At 51.4% G+C, this 25767-nt stretch overlaps 1 protein-coding gene across 1 annotated transcript in view; it reads right to left on the bottom strand.

Annotated features, from left to right (window-relative positions):
• Positions 1–301: 301 nt before the first annotated feature.
• The window catches only part of DTYMK (deoxythymidylate kinase), a 32752-nt gene continuing 7286 nt past the window's right edge, over positions 302–25767 (bottom strand). The window contains exons 4-5 of the mRNA XM_075340847.1: positions 21733–21930; positions 302–851 (exon numbers count right to left, since the gene is read on the bottom strand). Of these exons, the coding sequence (XP_075196962.1) occupies positions 735–851; positions 21733–21930 (315 nt within the window). The 3' untranslated portion in view covers positions 302–734. The remainder of the gene's footprint in view (positions 852–21732; positions 21931–25767) is intronic.

Genomic DNA, 25767 nt, shown 5'->3' with positions numbered 1-25767 from the left:
GAAAGGGGTTAAAAGACTCAGCTGTGATCCCATGCTGTGCTATCTGTATACTCTTTTGCTTCCTCCCCAGTCCAGGAGATGTGGTATGGTCAGACATTACACAGCACATAGCAGACACACACATAAAAATTTCTCAGCACAGATACATTGTTTTTTTAAGACACATCCAATTGTAGATCTTGTTATTCCAAGATCTATTGATTAAAATAAACTTTAAAATATTTTCCAAAAATAGGAAACTAAGTTGCTTTATAGAATCTCAATAGCAAAAGAACTTGTTTTACTGTTGATTACATACATAAAAGGTCCATTATGATAAAATATTTATTCAGTGCTTACTTAATTATAAATTTGGTACAACAGAAACAATGCAACACAATATATACCAAGCAAATTAAAAAAAACCTGTAAAATATTGAATTAGACATGCAAACACCACTGGATGAGTGGATATAATATTTTGCCTATATACATATTTTATAAACTTCAATGAATGATATATTAAATTATACTCATAGCCTGAACATAAATACTCAAAGTTAAAGATCACAAAATGGTGTCCCCATGGTTATTACATTTAAAACGAAGAAGTATCAATTTACAGAAGATAGGGAAGTTTACATATAAAATACGGATACTGTGTTAGTTGCAGTCTATAACATCCAGCAGCTTTACAATTAAAGTGCCCATGTCTTATGTCGGAGGAATGAAAATCCCAGCAGATCATGACCACATCAGTCCTCAACCCACAGCTTCCCAATGGGTTGATCCCTGGCTTCCTTTATGATTGCTTCACTCAGCTGCTTTATATCACGGTGGACGTCTTCCATACTCTGTGCTGCATCAATGATCTGGAAAGAACAAAACAGCAAACAATGAACATCAGTCTGTAATTCTGAGCTGTTCAGAGTTAAGGCCCCTTTACACACTGAGACTTTCTAGCGATTCCACCAGCGATCCTGACCTGGCCGGGATCGCTGGAAAGTCTCTGGTGAGCGGTCAGACAGGCAAACCTGGCCAACGACGCAGCAGCGATACGGACCTGCAGAACGACCTAGCTGGTCGTTTGGGATGTGTCAAAGCAGCTATTTGAAAGGAAAGTCACTAACGAAGTCATTGTAACGGTGTCAAACACACCGATGCATGCATGCTGGGCAGTGGGAAACAAAGGACCATAAAATGGTCCTGAAAGATTTGTAGCGATCAGCGACCTCACAGCGGGGGCCAGGTCGCTGATATGTTTCACACACTGCAATGTCGCTGAGGAGATCACTATTGCGTCACAAAACCGGCGATGACACAGATATCGCTAGCGATGTTGCAGTGTGTAAAGGGGCCTTTAGATTTCTTCGGATCTTTCATCCTGTCAAAGTGATGGTAACACGACGTAACCTTGTTAGTCCCTTAGGCCAAGTTCCCACAAAGAGGATCTGGTGAGTTTTTGATGTTGCAGCTTTTGCGCGACATTTCTGCACAAATTAGCTAAATTAGGTTACTTGTGTTATTTTCCGCCATGTTTTTTTATGAAGCGGTTACTATCTCTTTTTGGTATGTCATGTTAAAATAAAACCAGTGGGTTTTTTATACCGTTACACGGCTTTGATATTAGTTTAGCTATGTAATTTGCGGATAACATGCAGTCTCTCCTCATCTCAATCAAGTCTATAGGGCAAATCAGCAAATAACATACACATTTATCACACAAGAAATTGACATGCTGCAGATTTCAAAAGAAGGGAATTTTGTTTACTTACCGTAAATTCCTTTTCTTCTAGCTCCAATTGGGAGACCCAGACAATTGGGTGTATAGCTACTGCCTCCGGAGGCCACACAAAGCACTACACTTAAAAGTGTAAAGCCCCTCCCCTTCTGCCTATACACCCCCCGTGGGATCACGGGCTCCTCAGTTTTAGTGCAAAAGCAAGAAGGAGGAAAGCCAATAACTGGTTTAAAAACAAATTCGATCCGAAGAAACATCGGAGAACTGAAACCATTCAACATGAACAACATGTGTACCCGAAAAAACAAAAATCCCTAAGAAAACAGGGCGGGTGCTGGGTCTCCCAATTGGAGCTAGAAGAAAAGGAATTTACGGTAAGTAAACAAAATTCCCTTCTTCTTTGTCGCTCCTAATTGGGAGACCCAGACAATTGGGACGTCCAAAAGCAGTCCCTGGGTGGGTAAAATAACACCTCGTGATAGGGCCGAAAAAACAGCCCTTTCCTACCGGTGGGCAACCACCGCCTGAAGGACTTGTCTACCTAGGCTGGCGTCCGCCGAAGCGTAGGTATGCACCTGATAATGCTTGGTAAAAGTGTGCAGACTCGACCAGGTAGCCGCCTGGCACACCTGCTGAGCCGTAGCCTGGTGCCGTAATGCCCAGGACGCACCCACGGCTCTGGTAGAATGGGCCTTCAGCCCTGAGGGAACCGGAATCCCAGCAGAACGGTAGGCTTCAAGAATTGGTTCCTTGATCCACCGAGCCAGGGTGGATTTGGAAGCTTGTGACCCTTTACGCTGACCAGCGACAAGGATAAAGAGTGCATCCGAGCAGCGCAGAGGCGCCGTGCGGGAAATGTAGATTCTGAGTGCTCTCACCAGATCCAACAAATGCAAATTCTTTTCACATTGATGAACTGGATGAGGACAGAAAGAAGGTAAGACGATATCCTGATTGAGATGAAAGGGGGATACCACCTTAGGGAGAAACTCCGGAATCGGGCGCAGAACCACCTTGTCCTGGTGAAACACCAGAAAGGGAGATTTGCATGACAGCGCTGCTAGCTCGGACACTCTCCGAAGAGACGTGACCGCTACTAGAAAGGCCACTTTCTGTGAAAGGCGAGAAAGGGAAACATCCCTCAAAGGCTCGAAAGGCGGCTTCTGGAGAGCAATTAGAACCCTGTTCAGATCCCAGGGCTCTAACGGCCGCTTGTAAGGAGGGACGATATGACAAACCCCTTGCAGGAACGTGCGTACCTGAGGAAGTCGTGCTAGGCGTTTCTGAAAAAATACAGATAGCGCTGAGACTTGTCCTTTAAGGGAGCCGAGCGACAAACCTTTATCCAAACCGGATTGTAGGAAAGAAAGAAGAGTAGGCAATGCAAATGGCCAGGGAGAAACTCCCTGAGCAGAGCACCAAGATAAGAATATCTTCCACGTCCTGTGGTAGATCTTGGCGGAGGATGGTTTTCTAGCCTGTCTCATGGTGGCAATGACCTCTTGAGATAATCCTGAAGACGCTAGGATCCAGGACTCAATGGCCACACAGTCAGGTTCAGGGCCGCAGAATTCTGATGGAAAAACGGCCCTTGGGACAACAAGTCTGGTCGGTCTGGTAGTGCCCACGGTTGGCCTACCGTGAGGTGCCACAGATCCGGGTACCACGACCTCCTCGGCCAGTCTGGAGCGACGAGGATGGCGCGGCGGCAGTCGGACCTGATCTTGCGCAGCACTCTGGGCAACAGTGCCAGAGGTGGAAACACATAAGGTAGCCGGAACAGCGACCAATCTTGAACTAAGGCGTCCGCCGCCAGAGCTCGGTGATCGTGAGACCGTGCCATGAAAGCCGGGACCTTGTTGTTGTGCCGGGACGCCATTAGGTCGACGTCCGGCATCCCCCAGCGGCGACAGATCTCCTGAAACACGTCCGGGTGAAGAGACCATTCCCCTGCGTCCATACCCTGGCGACTGAGGAAGTCTGCTTCCCAGTTTTCCACGCCTGGGATGTGAACTGCGGATATGGTGGATGCCATGTCTTCCACCCACGTCAGAATCCGCCGGACTTCCTGGAAGGCTTGCCGACTGCGTGTTCCTCCTTGGTGGTTGATGTATGCCACCGTTGTGGAGTTGTCCGACTGAATTCGGATCTGCTTGCCTTCCAGCCACTGCTGGAAGGCTTGTAGGGCAAGATACACTGCTCTGATTTCCAGAACATTGATCTGAAGGGTGGACTCTTGCTGAGTCCACGTACCTTGAGCCCTGTGGTGGAGAAAAACTGCTCCCCACCCTGAAAGACTCGCGTCTGTCGTAACCACCGCCCAGGATGGGGGTAGAAAGGACTTTCCTTTTGACAATGAAGTGGGAAGAAGCCACCACCGAAGAGATTCCTTGGCCGCCTAAGGGAGACGTTCCTGTCGAGGGACGTAGACTTCCCGTCCCATTGGCGGAGAATGTCCCATTGTAGTGGACGCAGATGAAACTGCGCGAAAGGGACTGCCTCCATTGTTGCTACCATCTTCCCTAGGAAGTGCATGAGGCGTCTCAAGGGGTGTGACTGGCCTTGAAGGAGAGATTGCACCCCTGTCTGTAGTGAACGCTGTTTGTCCAGCGGAAGCTTCACTATCGCTGAGAGAGTATGAAACTCCATGCCAAGATATGTTAGCGATTGGGTCGGAGTCAGATTTGACTTTGAAAAGTTGATGATCCACCCGAAACTCTGGAGAGTCTCCAGCGCAACGTTCAGGCTGTGTTGGCATGCCTCTTGAGAGGGTGCCTTGACCAGTAGATCGTCCAAATACGGGATCACAGAGTGACCTTGAGAGTGCAGGACTGCTACTACTGCTGCCATGACCTTGGTGAAGACCGGTGGGGCTGTCGCCAGCCCGAAAGGCAGAGCTACGAACTGAAGGTGTTCGTCTCCTATAACGAAGCGTAGAAAACGCTGATGCTCTGGAGCAATCGGCACGTGGAGATAAGCATCCTTGATGTCTATTGATGCTAGGAAATCTCCTTGAGACATTGAGGCGATGACGGAGCGGAGAGATTCCATCCGGAACCGCCTGGTTTTCACGTGCTTGTTGAGCAGTTTTAAATCCAGAACGGGACGGAAAGACCCGTCCTTTTTTGGCACCACAAACAAATTGGAGTAAAAACCGTGACCTTGCTCCTGAAGAGGAACAGGGGTCACCACTCCTTCTGCCTTTAGAGTGCACACCGCTTGCAGAAGAGCATCGGCTCGGTCGGGAGGTGGAGAAGTTCTGAAGAATCGAGTTGGAGGACGAGAACTGAACTCTATCCTGTACCCGTGAGACAGAATGTCTCTCACCCAACGGTCTTTGACCTGTGGCAGCCAAATGTCGCCAAAGCGGGAGAGCCTGCCACCGACCGAGGATGCGGAGAGAGGAGGCCGAAAGTCATGAGGAAGCCGCCTTGGTAGCGGGTCTTCCGGCTGTCTTTTTTGGGCGTGACTGAGCCCGCCAAGAATCTGAGCTCCTCTGATCCTTTTGAGTCCTTTTGGACGAGGAGAATCGGGACCTGCCCGAGCCTCGAAAGGACCGAAACCCCGACTGTCCCCTCCTCTGTTGGGGTTTGTTTTGTCTGGGCTGAGGTAAGGATGAATCCTTACCCTTGGACTGTTTAATGATTTCATCCAAACGCTCACCATACAGTCGGTCACCAGAAAATGGCAAACTGGTTAAGCACTTTTTGGAAGCAGAATCTGCCTTCCATTCCCTTAACCACAAGGCTCTGCGTAAAACCACGGAGTTGGCGGACGCCACTGCCGTACGGCTCGTAGAGTCCAGGACAGCATTAATCGCGTAAGACGCAAATGCAGACATTTGAGAGGTTAAGGATGCCACCTGCGGAACAGATGTACGTGTGACCGTGTCAATCTGTGTAAGACCAGCTGAAATAGCTTGGAGTGCCCATACGGCTGCGAATGCTGGAGCAAACGACGCGCCGATAGCTTCATAGATGGATTTCAACCAGAGCTCCATCTGTCTGTCAGTGGCATCTTTAAGTGCAGCCCCATCTTCCACTGCAACTATGGATCTAGCCGCAAGCCTGGAGATTGGAGGATCCACCTTGGGACACTGGGTCCAGCCCTTGACCACGTCAGGGGGAAAGGGATAACGTGTATCCTTAAGCCGTTTGGAGAAACGCTTATCTGGATAAGCTCGGCGTTTCTGGACTGACTCTCTAAAGTCAGAGTGGTCCAGAAAAGTACTTAATTTACGCTTGGGATACCTGAAATGGAATTTCTCCTGCTGTGAAGCTGACTCCTCCACTGGAGGAGCTGGGGGAGAAATATCCAACATTCTATTGATGGACGCTATAAGATCATTCACTATAGCGTCACCATCAGGAGTATCCAGATTGAGAGCGGTCTCAGGATCAGAATCCTGATCAGCTACCTCCGCCTCATCATACAGAGAGTCCTCCTGCTGGGACCCTGACCAGTGTGATGAAGTCGAGGGCCGCTCATAGCGAGCTCGCTTAGGCTGTCTGGGACTGTCGTCCGTGTCAGAGCCTTCACCCTGGGATGCATGGGACACCCCCGGAGCCCGGAGCTGTTCCAACTGAGGGGGACCAGGGAGCAATGATTCAACAGTGCCCATGGTCTGAGTTACTGGTCTAGACTGCAAAGTTTCTAGAATTTTAGTCATAGTCACAGACAATCTATCCGCAAAAACTGCAAACTCCGTCCCCGTCACCTGGACAGTATTCACAGGTGGTTCTCCCGGGGTCACCTCTAGCAGAGGCCCCGGCCGAGCAAGTGCCACAGGGGCCGAGCACTGCACACAATGGGGGTCAGTGGAACCTGCCGGTAGAGTAGCCTCACATGCGGTACAAGCAGCATAGAAAGCCTGTGCCTTGGCACCCTTGCTTTTTGCGGATGACATGCTGTTGTCTCCTCTGAGCAATCTAGGAGGGTATATAGCCAAGAATCACCAGCGACCGTACAGTGCAATGTATAGCATGCAAGCATAAAAATACAAATGTACACTTCGGCACTAGTGGGGTCAGCACCAGAGGTGCCGCTTACCGCCCGCTCAAATGCGGGTGTGTGGTCGCCAGAATCCCGTGTCTGGGTCTCCCAGAACTTGTCTCCCCTCTCCAGCTCAGACTGCACACAGGAATGGCTGCCGGCGTTCTGTGAAGAGGGGCGGACCGTGGGCGTGCCTCAGACAAAGTGCGGGAAACTGGCGTCCCACTGTGTCCAGTGTGAGGGCTGGAGTATGTAAAGTAGACTCCAGCCCTCTGCGCTGATGTTCTGTACAGCGTCCCGCCCTTCCCCTGACTGGCAGGCCTGGGGGCGGGAACGAAGCGAAACTAGGCCGCAAAAGCCGGGGACTCGAGTAATAAGCGCGGCCGTCATATATGCACGGCCAGCGCGGAAGTCCCCGGCGCACCACAAGTCCCAGCCGCGCCGCAGCGTAAACTGACAGCAGCGGCCGGCGCGGCAGTTCCCAATACATTAACTCACTCAGCAGAGCTGTAGTGAGTAGTGGCACAAGCGCGCAGCGCTGTTGTCCCCGGCGCACTAACACACCCAGCAATGCTGCAGTGTGTCTGCGCGCGGTCTGTACGGGGACACAGAGTACCTTGACGTAGCAGGGCCATGTCCCTGACGATACTCAGCTCCATATCCAGCAGATTCCCCAGCGGCTGTGGATGGAGCACGGTCTCAGTGCCTGGAGACCGGTAAAATCCCACTTCACCCAGAGCCCTAAGGAAGATGGGGAAGGAAAGCAGCATGTGGGCTCCAGCCTCCGTACCCGCAATGGGTACCTCAACCTTAACAAACACCGCCGACAAAAGTGGGGTGAGAAGGGAGCATGCTGGGGGCCCTAGTATGGGCCCTCTTTTCTTCCATCCGACATAGTCAGCAGCTGCTGCTGACTAAACAGTGGAGCTATGCGTGGATGTCTGACCTCCTTAGCACAAAGCATGAAAACTGAGGAGCCCGTGATCCCACGGGGGGTGTATAGGCAGAAGGGGAGGGGCTTTACACTTTTAAGTGTAGTGCTTTGTGTGGCCTCCGGAGGCAGTAGCTATACACCCAATTGTCTGGGTCTCCCAATTAGGAGCGACAAAGAAAACAGTCTGCTTGCTCTGCGGTAAAAAAGTACAGTGGGGGGGGTGAGTGGGTGTTATAAGTTGATAAGTGTTTGCACCATATTAAAATTAATAGTAAGAAATATCTGAGATTATATATATATATATATATATATATATATATATATCTCTCTAAAGAATAAAAAAAAGAAGGGAATTTTGTTTACTTACCATAAATTCCTTTTCTTCTAGCTCCTATTGGGAGACCCAGACAATTGGTGTATAGCTTCTGCCTCCGGAGGCCACACAAAGTATTACACTCAAAAGTGTAACCCCTCCCCTCTGCCTATACACCCTCCCGTGCCTCACGGGCTCCTCAGTTTTGGTGCAAAAGCAGAAAGGAGGAAACTTATAAATTGGTTTAAGGTAAATTCAATCCGAAGGATGTTCGGAGAACTGAAAACCATGAAACAATTGAACATGAACAACATGTGTACACAAAAGAACAACTAGCCCGAAGGGCACAGGGGCGGGTGCTGGGTCTCCCAATAGGAGCTAGAAGAAAAGGAATTTACGGTAAGTAAACAAAATTCCCTTCTTCTTTGTCGCTCCATTGGGAGACCCAGACAATTGGGACGTCCAAAAGCAGTCCCTGGGTGGGTAAAAGAATACCTCGATAACAAGAGCCGACACGACTCCCTCTTACAGGTGGGCCACCGCCGCCTGAAGGACCTGCCTACCTAGACTGGCATCTGCCGAAGCATAGGCATGCACTTTATAGTGCTTTGTGAAAGTGTGCAGACTAGACCACGTAGCTGCCTGACACACCTGCTGCGCCGTCGCCCGGTGCCGCAATGCCCAGGACGCCCCTACGGCTCTGGTAGAATGGGCTTTCAGCCCCGAAGGAATCGGAAGCCCCGAAGAACGGTAAGCTTCAAGAATCGGTTCCTTGATCCACGGAGCCAAGGTTGACCTGGAAGCTTGCGAACCCTTACGCTGACCAGCCACAAGGACAAAAAGCGCATCTGAACGACGCAGGGGCGCTGTGCGAGACACGTAGAAACGGAGTGCTCTCACTAAATCTAATGAGTGCAAATCCTTTTCAAAGCGGTGAATTGGATTAGGGCAAAGAAGGGAATTTTGTTTACTTACCGTAAATTCCTTTTCTTCTAGCTCCAATTGGGAGACCCAGACAATTGGGTGTATAGCTATTGCCTCTGGAGGCCACACAAAGTATTACACTTAAAAGTGTAAGGCCCCTCCCCTTCTGGCTATACACCCCCAGTGGGATCACTGGCTCACCAGTTTTAGTGCCAAAGCAAGAAGGAGGAAAGCCAATAACTGGTTTAAAGACCAATTCAATCCGAGGAAACATCGGAGAACTGAACCATACCACATGAACAACATGTGTACCCGAAAAAACAGAAAAACCCCGAGAAAACAGGGCGGGTGCTGGGTCTCCCAATTGGAGCTAGAAGAAAAGGAATTTACGGTAAGTAAACAAAATTCCCTTCTTCTTTGTCGCTCCATTGGGAGACCCAGACAATTGGGATGTCCAAAAGCAATCCCTGGGTGGGTAAAAGAATACCTCATGATAGGGCCGTCAAACGGCCCTCTCCTACAGGTGGCCAACCGCCGCCTGAATGACTTATCTACCTAGGCTGGCGTCTGCCGAAGCGTAGGTATGCATCTGATAATGCTTGGTAAAAGTAAGTAGACTCGACCAGGTGGGTGCCTGACACACCTGCTGAGCCGTAGCCTGGTGCCGTAATGCCCAGGATGCACCCACGGCTCTGGTAGAATGGGCCTTCGGCCTTGAGAGAACCAGAAGCCCAGTAGAACTGTAGGTTTCAAGAATTGGTTCCTCGAGCCCCCGAGCAAGGGTGGATCTGGAAGCTTGCGACTGTTTACGCCGACCAGCGACAAGGACAAAGAGTGCATCCGGGTGGCGCCGGAGCGCCATGCGGGAAGTAGAACCTGAGTGCTCTCACCAGAACCAACAGATGCAAATCTTTCTGAAATTGATGGACTGGACGAGGACACAAAGAAGGTGAGGTGATATCCTGATTGATATGAAAATGGGATACCACCTTAGGGAGAAATTCCGGAACCGGACGCAGAACTACCCTGTCCTGGTGAAGGACCAGGAAGGGAGTTTGTATGAGAGCGTTGCTAGCTCGGAAACTCTCCTAAGAGACGAGACCGTTACTAGAAGGCCACTTCCCGTGAAAAACGGGAAGGGAGACATCCTTCAAAGGCTCGAAAGGCGGCATCTGGAGAGCAATTAGAACCTTGTTCAGATCTCAGGGCTCTAACGGCCGCTTGTACGGAGTGCTGAGAAGACAAACTCCCCGTAGGAACGTGCGTACCTGAGGAAGTCGTCGTTTCTGAAAAAATACAGATAGCGCTGAGACTTGTCCCTAAAGGGAACTGAGCGACAACCCATTTTCCTACCTAGATTGCAGGAAGGAAGGAAACATAGACGATGCAACCGGCCAGGGAGAAACACCCTGCGCCGAGCACCGAGATAAGAACATCTTCCACGTCCTGTGGTCAATCTTGGCGGACGTTGGTATGCTAGCCTGTCTCATGGTGGCAACCACGTCCTGAGGTAATCCTGACGACACTAGGTTCCAGGACTCAATGCCACACCATCCGGTTGAGGGCCGTAGAATTCAAATGGAAGAATGGCCCTTGAGACAGCCAGTCTGATTGGTCTGGTAGTGCCCCCGGTTAGCCTACCGTGAGGCACCACAGAACCGAGTACCACAACATCCTCGGCCAATTTGTAGCGACGAGGATGGCGCGGCCGCAGTCGGTCTTGATCTAGCGCAGTACTCTGGGCAACAATGCCAGAGGTGGCACCTAAGGTAGCTGGAACTGCGACCAATGCTGAACTAAGGCGTTTGCCGCCAGAGCTCGATGATTGCGAAACCGTGCCATGAAGCTGGCACATTGTTGTTGTGCCGTGACGCCATTAGATCGACGTCCGGCCTCTGTCAGCGGCGCCAGATCTCCTGAAACCCGTCCGGGTGAGGAGACCATACTCTTTCGGCCACACCTCAGCGACTTAGGAAGTCAGCTTCCTAGTTTCCACACTTGGGATGTGAATTGTGGATATGGTGGATGCCGTGTCTTCCACCCACATCAGAACCTGCCGGACTTCCTGGAAGGCTTGCCGGTTGCGCGTTCTTCCTTGGTGGTTGATGTATGCCACCGCTGTGGAGCTGTCCGACTGAAGTCGGATATGCTTGCTTTCCAGCCGCTGTTGGAAGGATTGTAGGGCAAGATACACTGCTCTGTGTTCAAGAACATTGATCTGAAGAGTGGACTCTTGCTGAGTCCACGTACCCTGAGCGCTGTAGTGGAGAAAAACTGCTCCCCACCCTGATAGACTCGCGTCTGTCGTAACTATTGCCCAGGACGGGGATAGGAAGGACCTTCTTTTTGACCAAGAGGTGAGAAGAAGCCACCACCGTAGAGATTCCTTGGCCGCCTGAGAAAGAACGACGACTCTGTTGAGGGACGTCGACTCCTCGTCCCATTGGCGGAGAATGTCCCATTGTAGTGGACGCAGTAAAACTGCGCGAAAGGAACTGCCTCCATTGCTACCATCTTACGTAGGAAGTGCATGAGGCGTCTCAATGTGTGCGACTGGTTCTTAAAGAAGAGCTTGCAGCCCGTAGTGAATGCTGTTTGTCTAGCGGCAGCTTCACTATCGCTGAGAGAGTAAGAAACTCTATGCCTAGATATGTTATCGATAGGGTCGGGGTCGGATCTGACTTTAAAAAGTTGATGATCCACCCAAAACTCTAGAGAGTCTCCAGCGCAACGTTCGGGCAGTGTTGGCATGTTTCCTAAGAGAGTGCCTTGACAAGTAGATCGTCTAAATACGGGACCACAGAGTGACCCTGAGAGTGCAGGACTGTGACTACTGCTGCCCTGACCTTGGCGAAGACCAGTTGGACTGTCGCTAGCCGGAAGGTAGAGCTACGAACAGAGGGTGTTCGTCTCCTATAACGAAGCGTAGAAACGCTAGTGCTCTGGATCAATCGGCACGTGTGGATAAGCATCCTTGATGCCTAATGATGCTAGGAAATATCCTTGGGACCTTGAGGCGATGACATGGCGGAGGGATTCCATCCGGAACCGCCTGGTGTCCACGAGCTTGCTGAGCATTTTTAGATCCAGAACGGGACGGAACGGCCCGTTGTTATAGGTACCGCAAAGAATTTGGGGTAAAAACCGTGACCTTGTTCCTGAAGAGGAACGGGGGTCATCACTCTTTCTGCCTATAGAGTGCACCCTGTTTGCAGAAGAGCAGCGGCCCGGCCGGGAGGTGGAGAAATTCTGAAGAATCGAGTTGGAGGACGAGAAGTGAGCTCTATCCTGTACCCGTGAGACAGAATGTCTCACACTCAATGGTCATTGACCTATGGCAGCTAAATATCGCCAAGGCGGGAGAGCCTGCTACCGACCGAGGCCGCAAGTCATGAGGAAGCCGCCTTGGAAGCGGGTTTTCAGACTGTCGCTTTTTTGGGCGAGACTGAGCCCGCTAAGAATCTTAGCTCCTCTGATCCTTTTGAGTCCACATTGGACGAGGAAAAATGGGACCTGCCCGAGCCTCGAAAAGGCCGAAAACCCCGACTGCCTCTTGCTCTGTTGGGGTTTGTTGTGTCCGGGCTGAGGAAAGGATGAATCCTTACCCCTGGACTGTTTGATGGTTACATCCAACGCTCACCAAACAGTCGGTCAGCAGAAAAAGGCAACTGGTTAGGCAACCTTTTTTGGAAGCAGAATCTGCCTTCCATTCACTTAACGAGCAGACCAGGCTCTGCTTAAAAACACGGAGTAGCGGAGGCTACCGCCGCACGGTTCGCAGAGTCCAGGACAACCTGAATCGCGTAAGAAACAAATGCAGACATTTGAGAGGTTAAGGATGCCACCTGCGGCACAGATGTACGTGTAACCGTGTCAATCTGTGTAAGACAAGCTGAAATAGCTTGGAGTGCCCCAAGGGAGAGAATGCCGGAGCCAACGGTGCGCCGACAGCCTCATAGATGGCTTTCGACCAGAGATCCATCTGTCTGTCAGTGGCATCTTTGAGTTTGCAGTTCCATCTCCCACTGCAACTATGGATCTAGCTACAAGCCTGGAGATTGGAGGATGCCGCTCGGGACATTGGGTCCAGTCCTTGACCAAGTCAGGGGACAGGGATAACGTGTATCCTAAGCCGTTTGGAGAAGCGCATATCTGGATAAGCGTGGTGTTCCTGGACTGCCTCTCTGAAGGCAGAGTGGTCCAGAAAAATACGTGAAGCTGACTCCTCCACTGGAGGAGCTGTGAGAAATAACCCACATTCTATAGATGGACGCTATAAGATTATTTACTATGGCGTCACAATCAGGTGTATCCAGATTGAGAGTGGTCTCAGGATCAGAATCCTGAGCCGCTACTTCCGCCTCATTACACAGCGAGTCCTTCTGTTAGGACCCTGATGAAACCGAGGCCGCTCATAGCGAGCCCACTTAGGCTGTCTGGGACTGACGTCCGTGCAGAGCCGTGACTCTGGGATGCGTGTGACATTCCCGGAGCTGTTAGTTATTCACACTGAGGGGGGCCATGGATCAATGATTCAACAGTGCCCATATTGTGAGAGACATGTCCGGACTGCTAGGCTTCTAGTATCATAGCCATAGTCTCAGAAAAACTGTCAGTAAATACTGCAGACACCGTCCTCATCCCCTGGCCATTATCTGCACCTTTGTTTTACACAGAGAATATGCTGATAACTCCTCCGCATAATCCAGGAGGGTATATACAACGTGCGACCAAACAGTGCAATGTATATAGTACAAGCATATCTATAAGTGCACTTCTGCACTAGTGGGGTTAGCACCACAGGTGCTGCTTAACGCCTGTTACAGCGATTGTGTGACTATCAGAATGCCAGGGTCTTCCACACTTGTCTCTGTATCGTACAGAAACTGACACTAATGGCTGCCGGTGTCCTTGTAGAGAAGGAAGCCGTGGGCGTGCCTGAGAAAGTGCGGGAATCCGGATTCACAGTGCACACAGTGAGAGGGGTGGAGTATGCAAAACATACTCCAGCTCTCAGCTCTGCTCTATGCAGCGTCACGCCCCTACCCTGACTGTCAGGGCTGTGGGCGGTAACGAAGGGAGACTAGGCCCAGAAGCCGGGGACTCGAGTTAACAGCGCGGCCGCCGTAAAAGCGCGGGCCGCGCTGAAGTCCCCGGCGCACCACAAGTGCCAGCCGCGCCGCTGCCAGCGGCCGGCGCGACCGATTCCTGGAAGTGGCCAGCGTCCCGCCCCTCTCCTGACTGGCAGGTCTGGGGGCGGGAACGAACGGAAGCAGGCCGCAAAAGCCGGGGACTCTAGTTATCAGCGCGGCCGCCGTAAAAGCGCAGGCCGCGCTGAAGTCCCCGGCGCACTACAAGTGCCAGCCGCGCCGCAGTCCCAGCGGCCGGCGCGACCAATTCCCATAAGTGAGCCTGCTTCAGCAAAGCTGAATGAGGCCATGGCACAGGCGCCGCAGCGCTGATGTCCCCCGGCGCACTACAACACCCAGCATGCTGCGGTGTGAGCGCCAAATGCACGGGGACACAGAGTACCTTGAGGAAGCAGGGCCATGTCCCTGATGTACTCCGCTCCATCCAGCATCTTCTCCAGGGGCTGTAGATGGAGCACGGTCTCAGTGCCTGGAGACCGGTAAATCCCACTTCACCCAGAGCCCTGTAAAAAGGGATGGGGAAGGAATCAGCATGTGGGCTCCTGCCGCCGTACCCGCAATGGGTACCTCAACCTTACAAACACCTCCGACATACAGTGGGGTGAGAAGGGAGCATGCTGGGGACACTATATGTGTCCTCTTTTCTTCCATCCGACATAGTCAGCAGCTGCTGCTGACTAAAAAGTGGAGCTATGCGTGGATGTGTTGCCTCCTTCGCACAAAGCACAAAACTGGTGAGCCAGTGATCCCACTGGGGGTGTATAGCCAGAAGGGGAGGGGCCTTACACTTTTAAGTGTAATACTTTGTGTGGCCTCCAGAGGCAATAGCTATACACCCAATTGTCTGGGTCTCCCAATGGAGCGACAAAGAAATGAAGGTAAGGTGATATCCTGATTGAGATGAAAAGGCGATACCACCTTAGGGAGAAATTCCGGAACAGGACGGAGAACCACCTTATCCTGGTGAAAAACCAGGAAGGGGGCTTTGCATGACAGTGCTGCAAGCTCCGACACTCTACGGAGAGAAGTAACTGCTACTAGAAATGCCATTTTCTGCGAAAGACGTGATAAGGAGACATCCCGCAGCGGCTCAAAAGGCGGTTTCTGAAGAGCCGTTAGCACCCTGTTAAGGTCCCAGGGTTCAAGCGGGTGCTTGTAAGGTGGGACTATGTGGCAAACTCCCTGCAGGAACGTGCGGACCTGCGGAAGCTTGGCCAGGCGCTTTTGAAAGAATATTGAGAGTGCCGATACTTGCCCTTTAACAGAGAACAGTGAAGAAGGGTTTCAATACCGCGCCAATGATCGACAATCCGGGATGTCAGATTAATGTTTCTTTATTTCATGCACAGGTCAGGTCAATGCGTTTCAAGAGGCTCCGCTCTCTTCATCAGGACAAGCTGGCTAAAAACATCAAATCTGCTGCAAGGAGCCCTATACAGCATTATATACCTTAGAGGTGAAGTCCCGGTCCACCCCTTTTTTAAAAAAATCGGCGGGAATCTATACATTTAAAACAGCATGACATCATACATTGTAATAAAAGAATTATCCAACTTATATCCTTATATACACTTGTTCTTATTCCCAGAATATTATTGATGCTGATAAAAAGTGATATTTGAACAAAAAAATAAAAAATAAAATTGTGTAATAAAATTTACTTATGTGCAGTTGTCGTACTAGTGTTTCAAAAACGTTTCTTTGAATACCAAGACACATGATCCTCCCGATATTCCATATCTCATCTAAACTGCCTTGAACACCAATACAAGTATTTAGGCAGTACATGTTCCAAGTGCCAGGAACCACGAACACTCAGCCCCCTGTGCTACGTATACACATGATTTGATTTGTTCTAAACAAAACACATCGCGGGTAAATATTCACCTTAATCAAAAGAAAACAAAATACGGGGAATGGGGGTGTTTCCTTAATATATATATATATATATATATATATATAATTAATAATTATTAGGGAAACACCCCCATATAATGCTGTATAGGGCTCCTTGCAGCAGATTTGATGTTTTTAGCCAGCTTGTCCTGATGAAGAGAGCGGAGCCTCTTGAAACGCGTTGACCTGACCTGTGCATGAAATAAAGAAACATTAATCTGACATCCCGGATTGTCGATCATTGGCGCGGTATTGAAACCCTTCTCTACTGTTCTCTGTTGTCTGCCACTTGGGGACCGCTGCCGTGATTGGAGCTACATGCTTGCATAGGAGTTGTGACTTTCACAACCATCTTTGGTGAGTAGGATTGCTCATCTCAGACACCTTATATACCGGGGTAAGACCCTATTGCGCTTCTCTTTCCACAGAGTTTTCTTATGATACTTGCCCTTTGAGAGAACTAAGTGACAACCCCTTATCCATTCCGGATTGAAGAAAGGAAAGAAAAGTGGGTAAGGCAAAAGGCCAGGGAGAAAGACCTTTATCAGAACACCAGGACAAGAAAATCCGCCAAGTCCTGTGATAGATCTTGGCGGACGTCGGTTTCCTGGCCTGTCTCATAGTGGCAATGACATCCTGAGACAGCCCTGAAGCCGCTAGGAGCCAGGACTCAATGGCCACACAGTCAGGTTGAGGGCCGCAGAATTCAGATGGAAAAACGGCCCTTGCGACAGCAAGTCTGGGCGGTCTGGCAGCGCCCACGGCTGACCCACCGTGAGATGCCACAGATCCGGGTACCATGACCGCCTCGGCCAGTCTGGAGCGACGAGAATGGCGCAACGGCAGTCGGACCTGATCTTGCGTAGTACTCTGGGCAGCATTGCCAGAGGAGGAAATACATAAGGTAGTCGAAACTGCGACCAATCCTGAACTAGTGCGTCCGCCGCCAGAGCTCTGTGATCCTGAGATCGTGCCATGAAGGTCGGGACCTTGTTGTTGTGCCGTGACGCCATGAGATCGACGTCCGGCGTTCCCCAGCGGCGACAGATCTCTCGAAACACCTCTGGGTGCAGGGACCATTCCCCCGCATCCATGCCCTGACGACTGAGAAAATCTGCTTCCCAGTTTTCTACGCCCGGTATGTGAACTGCTGAGATGGTGGATGCTGTGGCTTCCACCCACTGCAGAATTCGCCGGACTTCTTGGAAGGCTTGACGACTCCGCGTGCCGCCTTGGTGGTTGATGTATGCGACGGCAGTGGCGTTGTCCGACTGGATACGGATCTGCCTGCCCTCCAGCAGCTGCTGGAAAGCCACTAGGGCCAGATACACTGCCCTTATCTCCAGGACATTGATCTGAAGGGAAGACTCTATCGGAGTCCAGGTTCCCTGAGCCCTGTGATGGAGGAACACCGCTCCCCACCCTGACAGGCTCGCGTCCGTGGTGACCACAGCCCAGGATGGGGGCAGGAAGGATTTTCCCTGTGAAAGAGAAGTGGGAAGAAGCCACCACTGAAGGGACGTCTTTGTTGCAAGGGAAAGAGAGACGTTCCTGTCGAGAGAGTTCGACATCCTGTCCCATTTGCGGAGAATGTCCCACTGGAGTGGTCGCAGATGGAATTGCGCGAAGGGCACTGCCTCCATCGCTGCTACCATCTTCCCCAGGAAGTGCATGAGACGTCTCAAGGGGTGAGACGGAGTCTGAATCAGAGATTGCACCCCTGCCTGCAGTGACAGCTGTTTGTCTAGTGGTAGCTTGACTACCGCTGACTGTGTATGAAACTCCATCCCCACCGACCGAGGATGCGGTTCGGGGATGCCGTGAGTCATGAGGAGGCCGCCTTGGAAGCAGTGCCTCCGGCGGTCTTTTGGGGGCGTGACTTAGACCGCCACGCATAGGAGTTCCTCTGGCCTTTGTCCTGTCTATTGGACGAAGAGGACTGTGGCTTGGCGGAGGGACGAAAGGACCGAAACCTCGATTGTATTTTTCGCTGCTGAGGTCTCTTAGGTTTGGACTGGGGTAAGGAGGAGTCCTTTCCCTTGGATTCCTTAATAATCTCATCCAATCGTTCGCCAAACAATCTCTCGCCAGAAAACGGCAAACCGGTTAAGAACCTCTTGGAAGCAGAGTCTGCCTTCCATTCGCGCAGCCACATGGCCCTGCGGACTGCAACAGAATTAGCGGATGCCACCGCTGTACGGCTAGCAGAGTCTAGGACTGCGTTCATGGCGTAGGAAGAAAACGCCGACGCCTGAGAGGTTAAAGATGCAACCTGCGGGGCAGACGTACGTGTGACCGCATTAATCTCAGCCAGACAAGGTGAGATAGCTTGGAGTGCCCACACGGCTGCAAAAGCCGGGGCAAAAGACGCTCCCGTTGCCTCATAGATGGATTTCACCAGGAGTTCTATCTGCCTGTCAGTGGCATCTTTTAATGATGAGCCATCTGCAACCGAAACCACGGATCTAGCCGCCAATCTGGAGACTGGGGGATTTACCTTAGGACATTGAGCCCAACCCTTAACCACGTCAGCGGGGAAGGGGTAACGTGTGTCAGTAAGGCGCTTAGTAAAGCGCTTGTCCGGAACCGCTCTGGGCTTCTGGACAGCATCTCTGAAGTTAGAGTGATCAAAAAATGCACTCCGTATACGTTTGGGAAACCGAAACTGGTGTTTTTCCTGCTGAGAGGCCGACTCCTCTATAGGTGGAGGCGGTGGAGATAGATCTAACACCTGATTGATGGACGAGATAAGATCATTTACTAAGGCGTCCCCTTCAGGTGTATCAAGATTGAGAGCAACATCAGGGTCCGAGCCCTGAGCTGCGACCTCCGCCTCGTCCTCTAGAGAGTCCTCAAGCTGGGAACCCGAGCAGCGTGAGGAAGTCGGGGATGATTCCAAGCGAGCCCGCTTAGCTGGTCTGGGACTGTGGTCCGTGGAGGAGTCCTCCACGTGAGACCTGGGGCCCACCCCGGCCGGGGTGTACCCAGAGGGACCTGGAGGTGCCGATCTAACCGGGTCCGGGGCCTGTGTAAGGACCGGTCTGGACTGCAGGGTTTCCAGCAACTTGGCAGACCATTTGTCCATAGAGTGAGCCATGGATTGTGAGAGTGACTCTGAGAGCTTGTCAGCAAAAACTGCAAACTCAGTCGCTGCCACCTGGACAGTAGAAACAGGGGGGGTCTGCCTGAGCCGAGGGGCCCACTAGTGACCGAGGCTCCGGCTGAGCAAGCGTAACAGGGGTCGAGCATTGCTCACAGTGAGGGTAGGTGGAACCCGCAAGTAACATGCCCCTACAAGAGGTACATGTCGCAAAAAAATCCTGTGCTTTAGTGCCCTTGCTCCTTGTGACCGACATGCTGTTGTGTCCTAGGAGCGTGATCACTGAGGGTATACAGAAAAAAGGGTATACAGCCCGGCCGAACAGAAAGGTATATATATACGTATCTATACCGGCACCAGAGGGGACCAACACCGAGTGACCGGTGCGGCTTACCGACCGCTAAAAAGCGGGGTGTGTGCGCTCCAGATTCCCTGCCTGGTCTCCCAGAGCTGCAGAGCTGTTCTCTGTAATTCTCCACCGGCAGAATGTCCTAAAGATGGCTGCCGGAGCTCTCAGTGGAGGAGTAAAGCCGTGGGCGGCGTTAGGAAAAGTGCGGGAATCTGGGGTCCCCACAGTGATCAGTGAGGGGGGGAGGGAGCATACAGGATGCCCCGGCCCTCATATCCGACGTCAGGTCGGCTGACCCGCCCCTATCTCTGATAGACAGGGCCGGGGGCGGGAGTTTTCCACTAGGCCGCGATGAAGCCGGGGACTAAATTTAATACCGCGGCCGACAAGCAGGCGCGGTAGTCCCCGGTCTTCACAATTGAGCAGACAGTTGCGGCGTCCGGAAACCAGGCGCTCCATACACAGTCTCCATGGGGACACAGAGTACCTCGTGGATGCAGGGCCCTGTCCCTGAAGATAGATAAGCTCCTGTCCAGCAGATTCCCTCAGGGGCTGCGGAGGGAGCACGGTCCCAGAACCTGGATGACCGCTTCGGATCCCACTTCTACCAGAGCCCTCAGGGATGGAGAAGGAAACACGGCATGAGGCTCCGGCCGTCGTAACCGCAATGGGTACCTCAACCTTAACAGCACCGCCGACATAGTGGGGTGAGAAGGGAGCATGCCGGGGGCCCCGTGGGGGCCCTCTTTTCTTCCAACCGATACAATCAGCAGCTGCTGCTGACTAAAATGGAGATGTGTGAGTGGATGTGTGCCTCCTTCCACACAAAGCATAAAACTGAGGAGCCCGTGATGCACGGGAGGGTGTATAGGCAGAGGGGAGGGGTTACACTTTTGAGTGTAATACTTTGTGTGGCCTCCGGAGGCAGAAGCTATACACCAATTGTCTGGGTCTCCCAATGGAGCGAAAAAAGAAATGCTGCATTTTTTGTGACGTTCCCATAGTGCAAAAACATGGTGATTTTCTGCTACATACTTTAAGAAATTTCATGCTGCCCAATAAATTCACAGTGTTAATTATCAGAAGCTGCTGGATTGACATTGGCAGCATGTCAGTTTATTGTGTGGATGTAGATAAGCGTTTCATCCTTTGGCTTTCCCACACCTTTTACACAATGATATCTGCAGTTGGAAATACCTCTCCAAGTAGAACTGAGGGACCTTCACAGTAAGTATACTCAGGGGAATGTAGCCTTGTACATCAATCAATAAGGTCCATTCAGTGTTGTAATCAGTCACAACGTATTCAACAGATAGCCGCGCTGTCCATTTTATTTGGCAACATGTATGTGTTTAAAGCATCCTAAAGTACATTATTTCAATATTTAAATAATTTCTCCCCACAGAAGAGTTATACGTTTTTTTTTTTTTCTTTTATCCAAGACTGAATATAAATGCAGAAGAAATAAGAACTGGTCCTTTACAGTAGAGGGTATATCTCTTCATTGCATGTCTGCTGAAAAAAAAAAAAAAATATATATACACACACACAAGATGTAGATTGTAAGTCAATGTGTACACACTCCCATTTAGTGGAATTGAGTGAAATCCATTAACAAATCCCCCCCCCCCCCCCAAGTCAGTGGCATTTATAGATTAAAGGGTGCTTTACACGCTGCGACGCTAGCAATAGCTAGCGATGTCGTGCGTGAGAGCACCCGCCCCCGTCGTTCGTGTGACATTTGGTGATCGCTGCCGTAGCGAACATTATCGCTACGGCAGAGTCACACGCACATACCTTCTCACAGACATCGCTGTAACCGCCGAACAATCCCTCCATAAAGGGGGAGGGGCTTTCGGCGTCATGGCAACGTCACTGCGGCCGCCCAATAGCAGAGGAGAATATCCCGCCCACCTCCTTCCTTCCTCATTGCCGGTGGACGCAGGGAGGGAGATGTTCGTCGTTCCTGCGGTGTCACACATAGCGATGTGTAGTTCCGCAGGAACGACGAACAACATCGTACCTGCAGCAGCAACAACATTATGAAAAGGAGCAACGTGTCAACGATTTGACACTTTTGCGATCGTTGCTCCTTGGTGTCACATGCTGCGATGTCGCTAACGGTGCTGGATCTGCGTCACTATCGACGTGATATATCGTTAGCGATGTCGCAGCGTGTAAAGCACCCTTAAGAATATATCATTTTGAGAGAACTTTCCTGCACTAAAAACACATTTCTCATTCTGTGAACTCAACAGTAGAATGACAAGTGTGGAGTGCGCAGATCACAGCCCTGTAGAGCATTTTCAGTCCCACTGGATGCGCATGTCAGATGTATAACGTGGACGCCTTACCTTCCAGTTCAGAGATTGGTCCTCCATAAGTTCAGCGTAGCGCTTTTGCACCTTTTGCTGGAAAGCACTAGTCTCATAACGTTCATTTCCAAACTCCCCCCGTTTAGACGCTGCCTCAGGAGTTATGTTTAGAAAGAGGACAAGATCTGGCTTCGGAAGGCCAACATCAGGCTGTTTGCACCAGTGTAAGGAAAAATTCTGAAATCAAAGATGAAAGAGAAGCTCAAAAGATTTCCTACAAAAATATCTCAATGTGCTAATATCGCACGAACAAAGCAAGTGACCCTTTATTTTGAGGCAGTAATCCATAAGCAAATTAAAGAAGGGAATTTTGTTACTTACCGTAAATTCCTTTTCTTCTAGCTCCTATTGGGAGACCCAGACGATTGGGTGTATAGCTACTGCCTCCGGAGGCCACACAAAGCATTACACTAAAAAGTGTAAGGCCCCTCCCCTTCTGGCTATACACCCCCAGTGGGATCACTGGCTCACCAGTTTTAGTGCAAAAAGCAAGAAGGAGGAAAGCCAATAACTTGGTTAAACAAATTCACTCCGAGTAACATCGGAGAACTGAAAAACCGTTCAACATGAACAACATGTGTACCCGAAAAAACCCAAAAATCCCGAAGGACAACAGGGCGGGTGCTGGGTCTCCCAATAGGAGCTAGAAGAAAAGGAATTTACGGTAAGTAACAAAATTCCCTTCTTCTTCGTCGCTCCATTGGGAGACCCAGACGATTGGGACGTCCAAAAGCTGTCCCTGGGTGGGTAAAGAAATACCTTATGTTAGAGCTGCGAAGACAGCCCTCCCCTACGGGGAGGCAACTGCCGCCTGCAGGACTCTTCTACCTAGGCTGGCGTCCGCCGAAGCATAGGTATGCACCTGATAATGTTTGGTGAAAGTGTGCAGACTCGACCAGGTAGCTGCCTGGCACACCTGTTGAGCCGTAGCCTGGTGTCGCAATGCCCAGGACGCACCCACGGCTCTGGTAGAATGGGCCTTCAGCCCTGATGGAACCGGAAGCCCAGCAGAACGGTAGGCTTCAAGAATTGGTTCTTTGATCCATCGAGCCAGGGTGGCTTTTGAAGCCTGCGACCCTTTGCGCTTACCAGCGACAAGGACAAAGAGTGCATCGGAGCGGCGCAGGGGCGCCGTGCGGGAAATGTAGATTCTGAGTGCTCTCACCAGATCTAACAAATGTAAATTCTTCTCATACCGATGAACTGCATGAGGACAAAAAGAAGGCAAAGAGATATCCTGATTAAGATGAAAAGAGGATACCACCTTCGGGAGAAACTCTTGAATGGGGCGCAGCACTACCTTGTCCTGGTGGAAGACCAGGAAAGGAGCCTTGGATGACAGCGCTGCTAGCTCAGACACTCTCCGAAGAGATGTGATCGCTACCAGAAAAGCCACTTTCTGTGATAGTCTAGAAAGTGAAACCTCCCTCAGAGGCTCGAAGGGCGGCTTCTGGAGGGCAACTAGTACCCTGTTCAGATCCCATGGATCTAACGGCCGCTTGTACGGGGGTACAATATGACAAACCCCCTGCAGGAACGTGCGCACCTTAGGAAGTCGTGCTAGACGCTTTTGAAAAAAGACGGATAGCGCCGAGACTTGCCCTTTAAGGGAGCCGAGCGACAAACCTTTTTCTAACCCAGATTGCAGGAAAGAAAGAAAGGTAGGCAATGCAAAAGGCCAGGGAGACACTCCCTGAGCAGAGCACCAGGATAAGAATATCCTCCACGTTCTGTGGTAGATCTTAGCGGACGTGGGCTTCCTAGCGTGTCTCATGGTGGCAACGACCCCTTGAGATAATCCTGAAGACCCTAGGATCCAGGACTCAATGGCCACACAGTCAGGTTCAAGGCCGCAGAATTCCGATGGAAAAACGGCCCTTGGGACAGTAAGTCTGGTCGGTCTGGTAGTGCCGACGGTTGGCCGACCGTGAGATGCCACAGATCCGGATACCACGCCCTCCTTGGCCAGTCTGGGGCGACGAGTATGACGCGGCTGCAGTCGGATCTGATCTTGCGTAGCACTCTGGGCAAGAGTGCCAGAGGTGGAAACACATAAGGGAGCCGGAACTGCGACCAATCTTGCACTAAGGCGTCTGCCGCCAGAACTCTGTGATCGCGAGACCGTGCTATGAAGGTTGGGACCTTGTTGTTGTGCCTGGACGCCATTAGGTCGACGTCCGGCCTTCCCCAGCGGCTACAGATTTCCTGAAACACGTCCGGGTGAAGGGACCATTCCCCTGCGTCCATGCCCTGGCGGCTGAGGAAGTCTGCTTCCCAGTTTTCTACGCCGGGGATGTGAACTGCGGATACGGTGGAGGCCGTGGCTTCCACCCACATCAGAATCCGCCGGACTTCCTGGAAGGCTTGCCGACTGCGTGTCCCTCCTTGGTGATTGATGTATGCCACCGCTGTGGAGTTGTCCGACTGAATTCGGATCTGCTTTCCTTCCAGCCACTGCTGGAAGGCTAGTAGGGCAAGATACACTGCTCTGATTTCCAGAACATGGATCTGAAGGGTGGACTCCTGCTGAGTCCACGTACCCTGAGCCCTGTGGTGGAGAAAAACTGCTCCCCACCCTGACAGACTCGCGTCTGTCGTGACTACCGCCCAAGACGGTGGTAGGAAGGATCTTCCCTGTGATAATGAGGTGGGAAGAAGCCACCATTGCAGAGAGTCCTTCTGTGAAAAGGATACTTTCCTGTTCAGGGATGTTGACTTCCCGTCCCATTGGCGGAGAATGTCCCAATAAGAGGACGCAGATGAAACTGCGCAAACGGAACCGCCTCCATTGCCGCCACCAACTTCCCGAGGAAGTGCATGAGGCGTCTTAAGGAGTGCGACTGACCTTGACGGAGAGTCTGCACCCCAGTCTGTAGTGACCGCTGCTTGTCCAGCGGAAGCTTCACTAGCGCTGAGAGGGTATGAAACACCATGCCAAGATACGTTAGTGATTGGGTCGGTGACAGGTTTGACTTTGAGAAGTCGATGATCCACCCGAACGTCTGGAGAGTCTCCAGCGCAACATTCAGGCTGAGTTGGCATGCCTCTTGAGAGGGTGCCTTGACAAGTAGATCGTCCAAGTAAGGGATCACAGAGTGTCCCTGTGAGTGCAAGACTGCTACCACTGCCGCCATGACCTTGGTGAACACCCGTGGGGCTGTCGCCAGACCGAATGGCAGAGCTACGAACTGAAGATGGTCGTCTCCCATCACGAAACGTAGAAAACATTGGTGCTCTGTAGCAATCGGCACGTGGAGATAAGCATCTTTGATGTCTATTGATGCTAGGAAATATCCTTGAGACATTGAGGCAATGACGGAGCGGAGGGTTTCATCCGGAACCGCCTGGCCTCCACGTGCTTGTTGAGCAGTTTTAGGTCCAGAACGGAACGGAAAGAGCCATCCTTTTTTGGCACCACAACCAGATTGGAGGAAAACCGTGTCTTGTTCCTGAAGAGGAACAGGGATTACCACTCCTTCTGCCTGCAGAAGAGCATCGGTTCGGTGGGGACGTTCTGAAGAATCGAGTCGGAGGACGAGAACAGAACCCTGTCCTGTGCACGTGGGCACAATGTCCCTCACCCACCGGTCTGTGACCTGTGGCAGCTAAATGTCGCAAAGGCGAGCAAGTCTGCCATCAACCGCGGATGCGGAGAGATGAGAGAGCTGAGTCATGAGGAGACCGCCTTGGTAGCGGTTCCTCCGGCTGCCTTCCTTTGGCGTGATTGAGCCCCCGGAAACTGAGCCCCTCTGAGGCTTTTCAGCTCTTTTGGACGAGGACAATTGGGACCTGCCCGAGCTTGTGAAGGACCGAAACCTCGACTGTCCTTCCAGGACAGCATTAATAGGGTAAGTCGCAATGCAGACATTGCGAGGTTACGGACGCCCCTGCGGCACAAATGTACATATGCTCAAGACCAGCTGTGCAAGAACAGCTGAAAAGCTTAGGGTGCCCATACGGCTGTAAATGCCGGAGCAACCGACACGCCGATAGCCTCATAGACAGACGTCAACC

This window comes from Anomaloglossus baeobatrachus, chromosome 3 (genome assembly GCF_048569485.1).
Source record: "Anomaloglossus baeobatrachus isolate aAnoBae1 chromosome 3, aAnoBae1.hap1, whole genome shotgun sequence".
Lineage (NCBI taxonomy): Eukaryota > Metazoa > Chordata > Amphibia > Anura > Aromobatidae > Anomaloglossus > Anomaloglossus baeobatrachus.
Note: the sequence above shows the minus strand (reverse complement) of the source record. Positions and strands in the feature narration are given on the sequence as shown.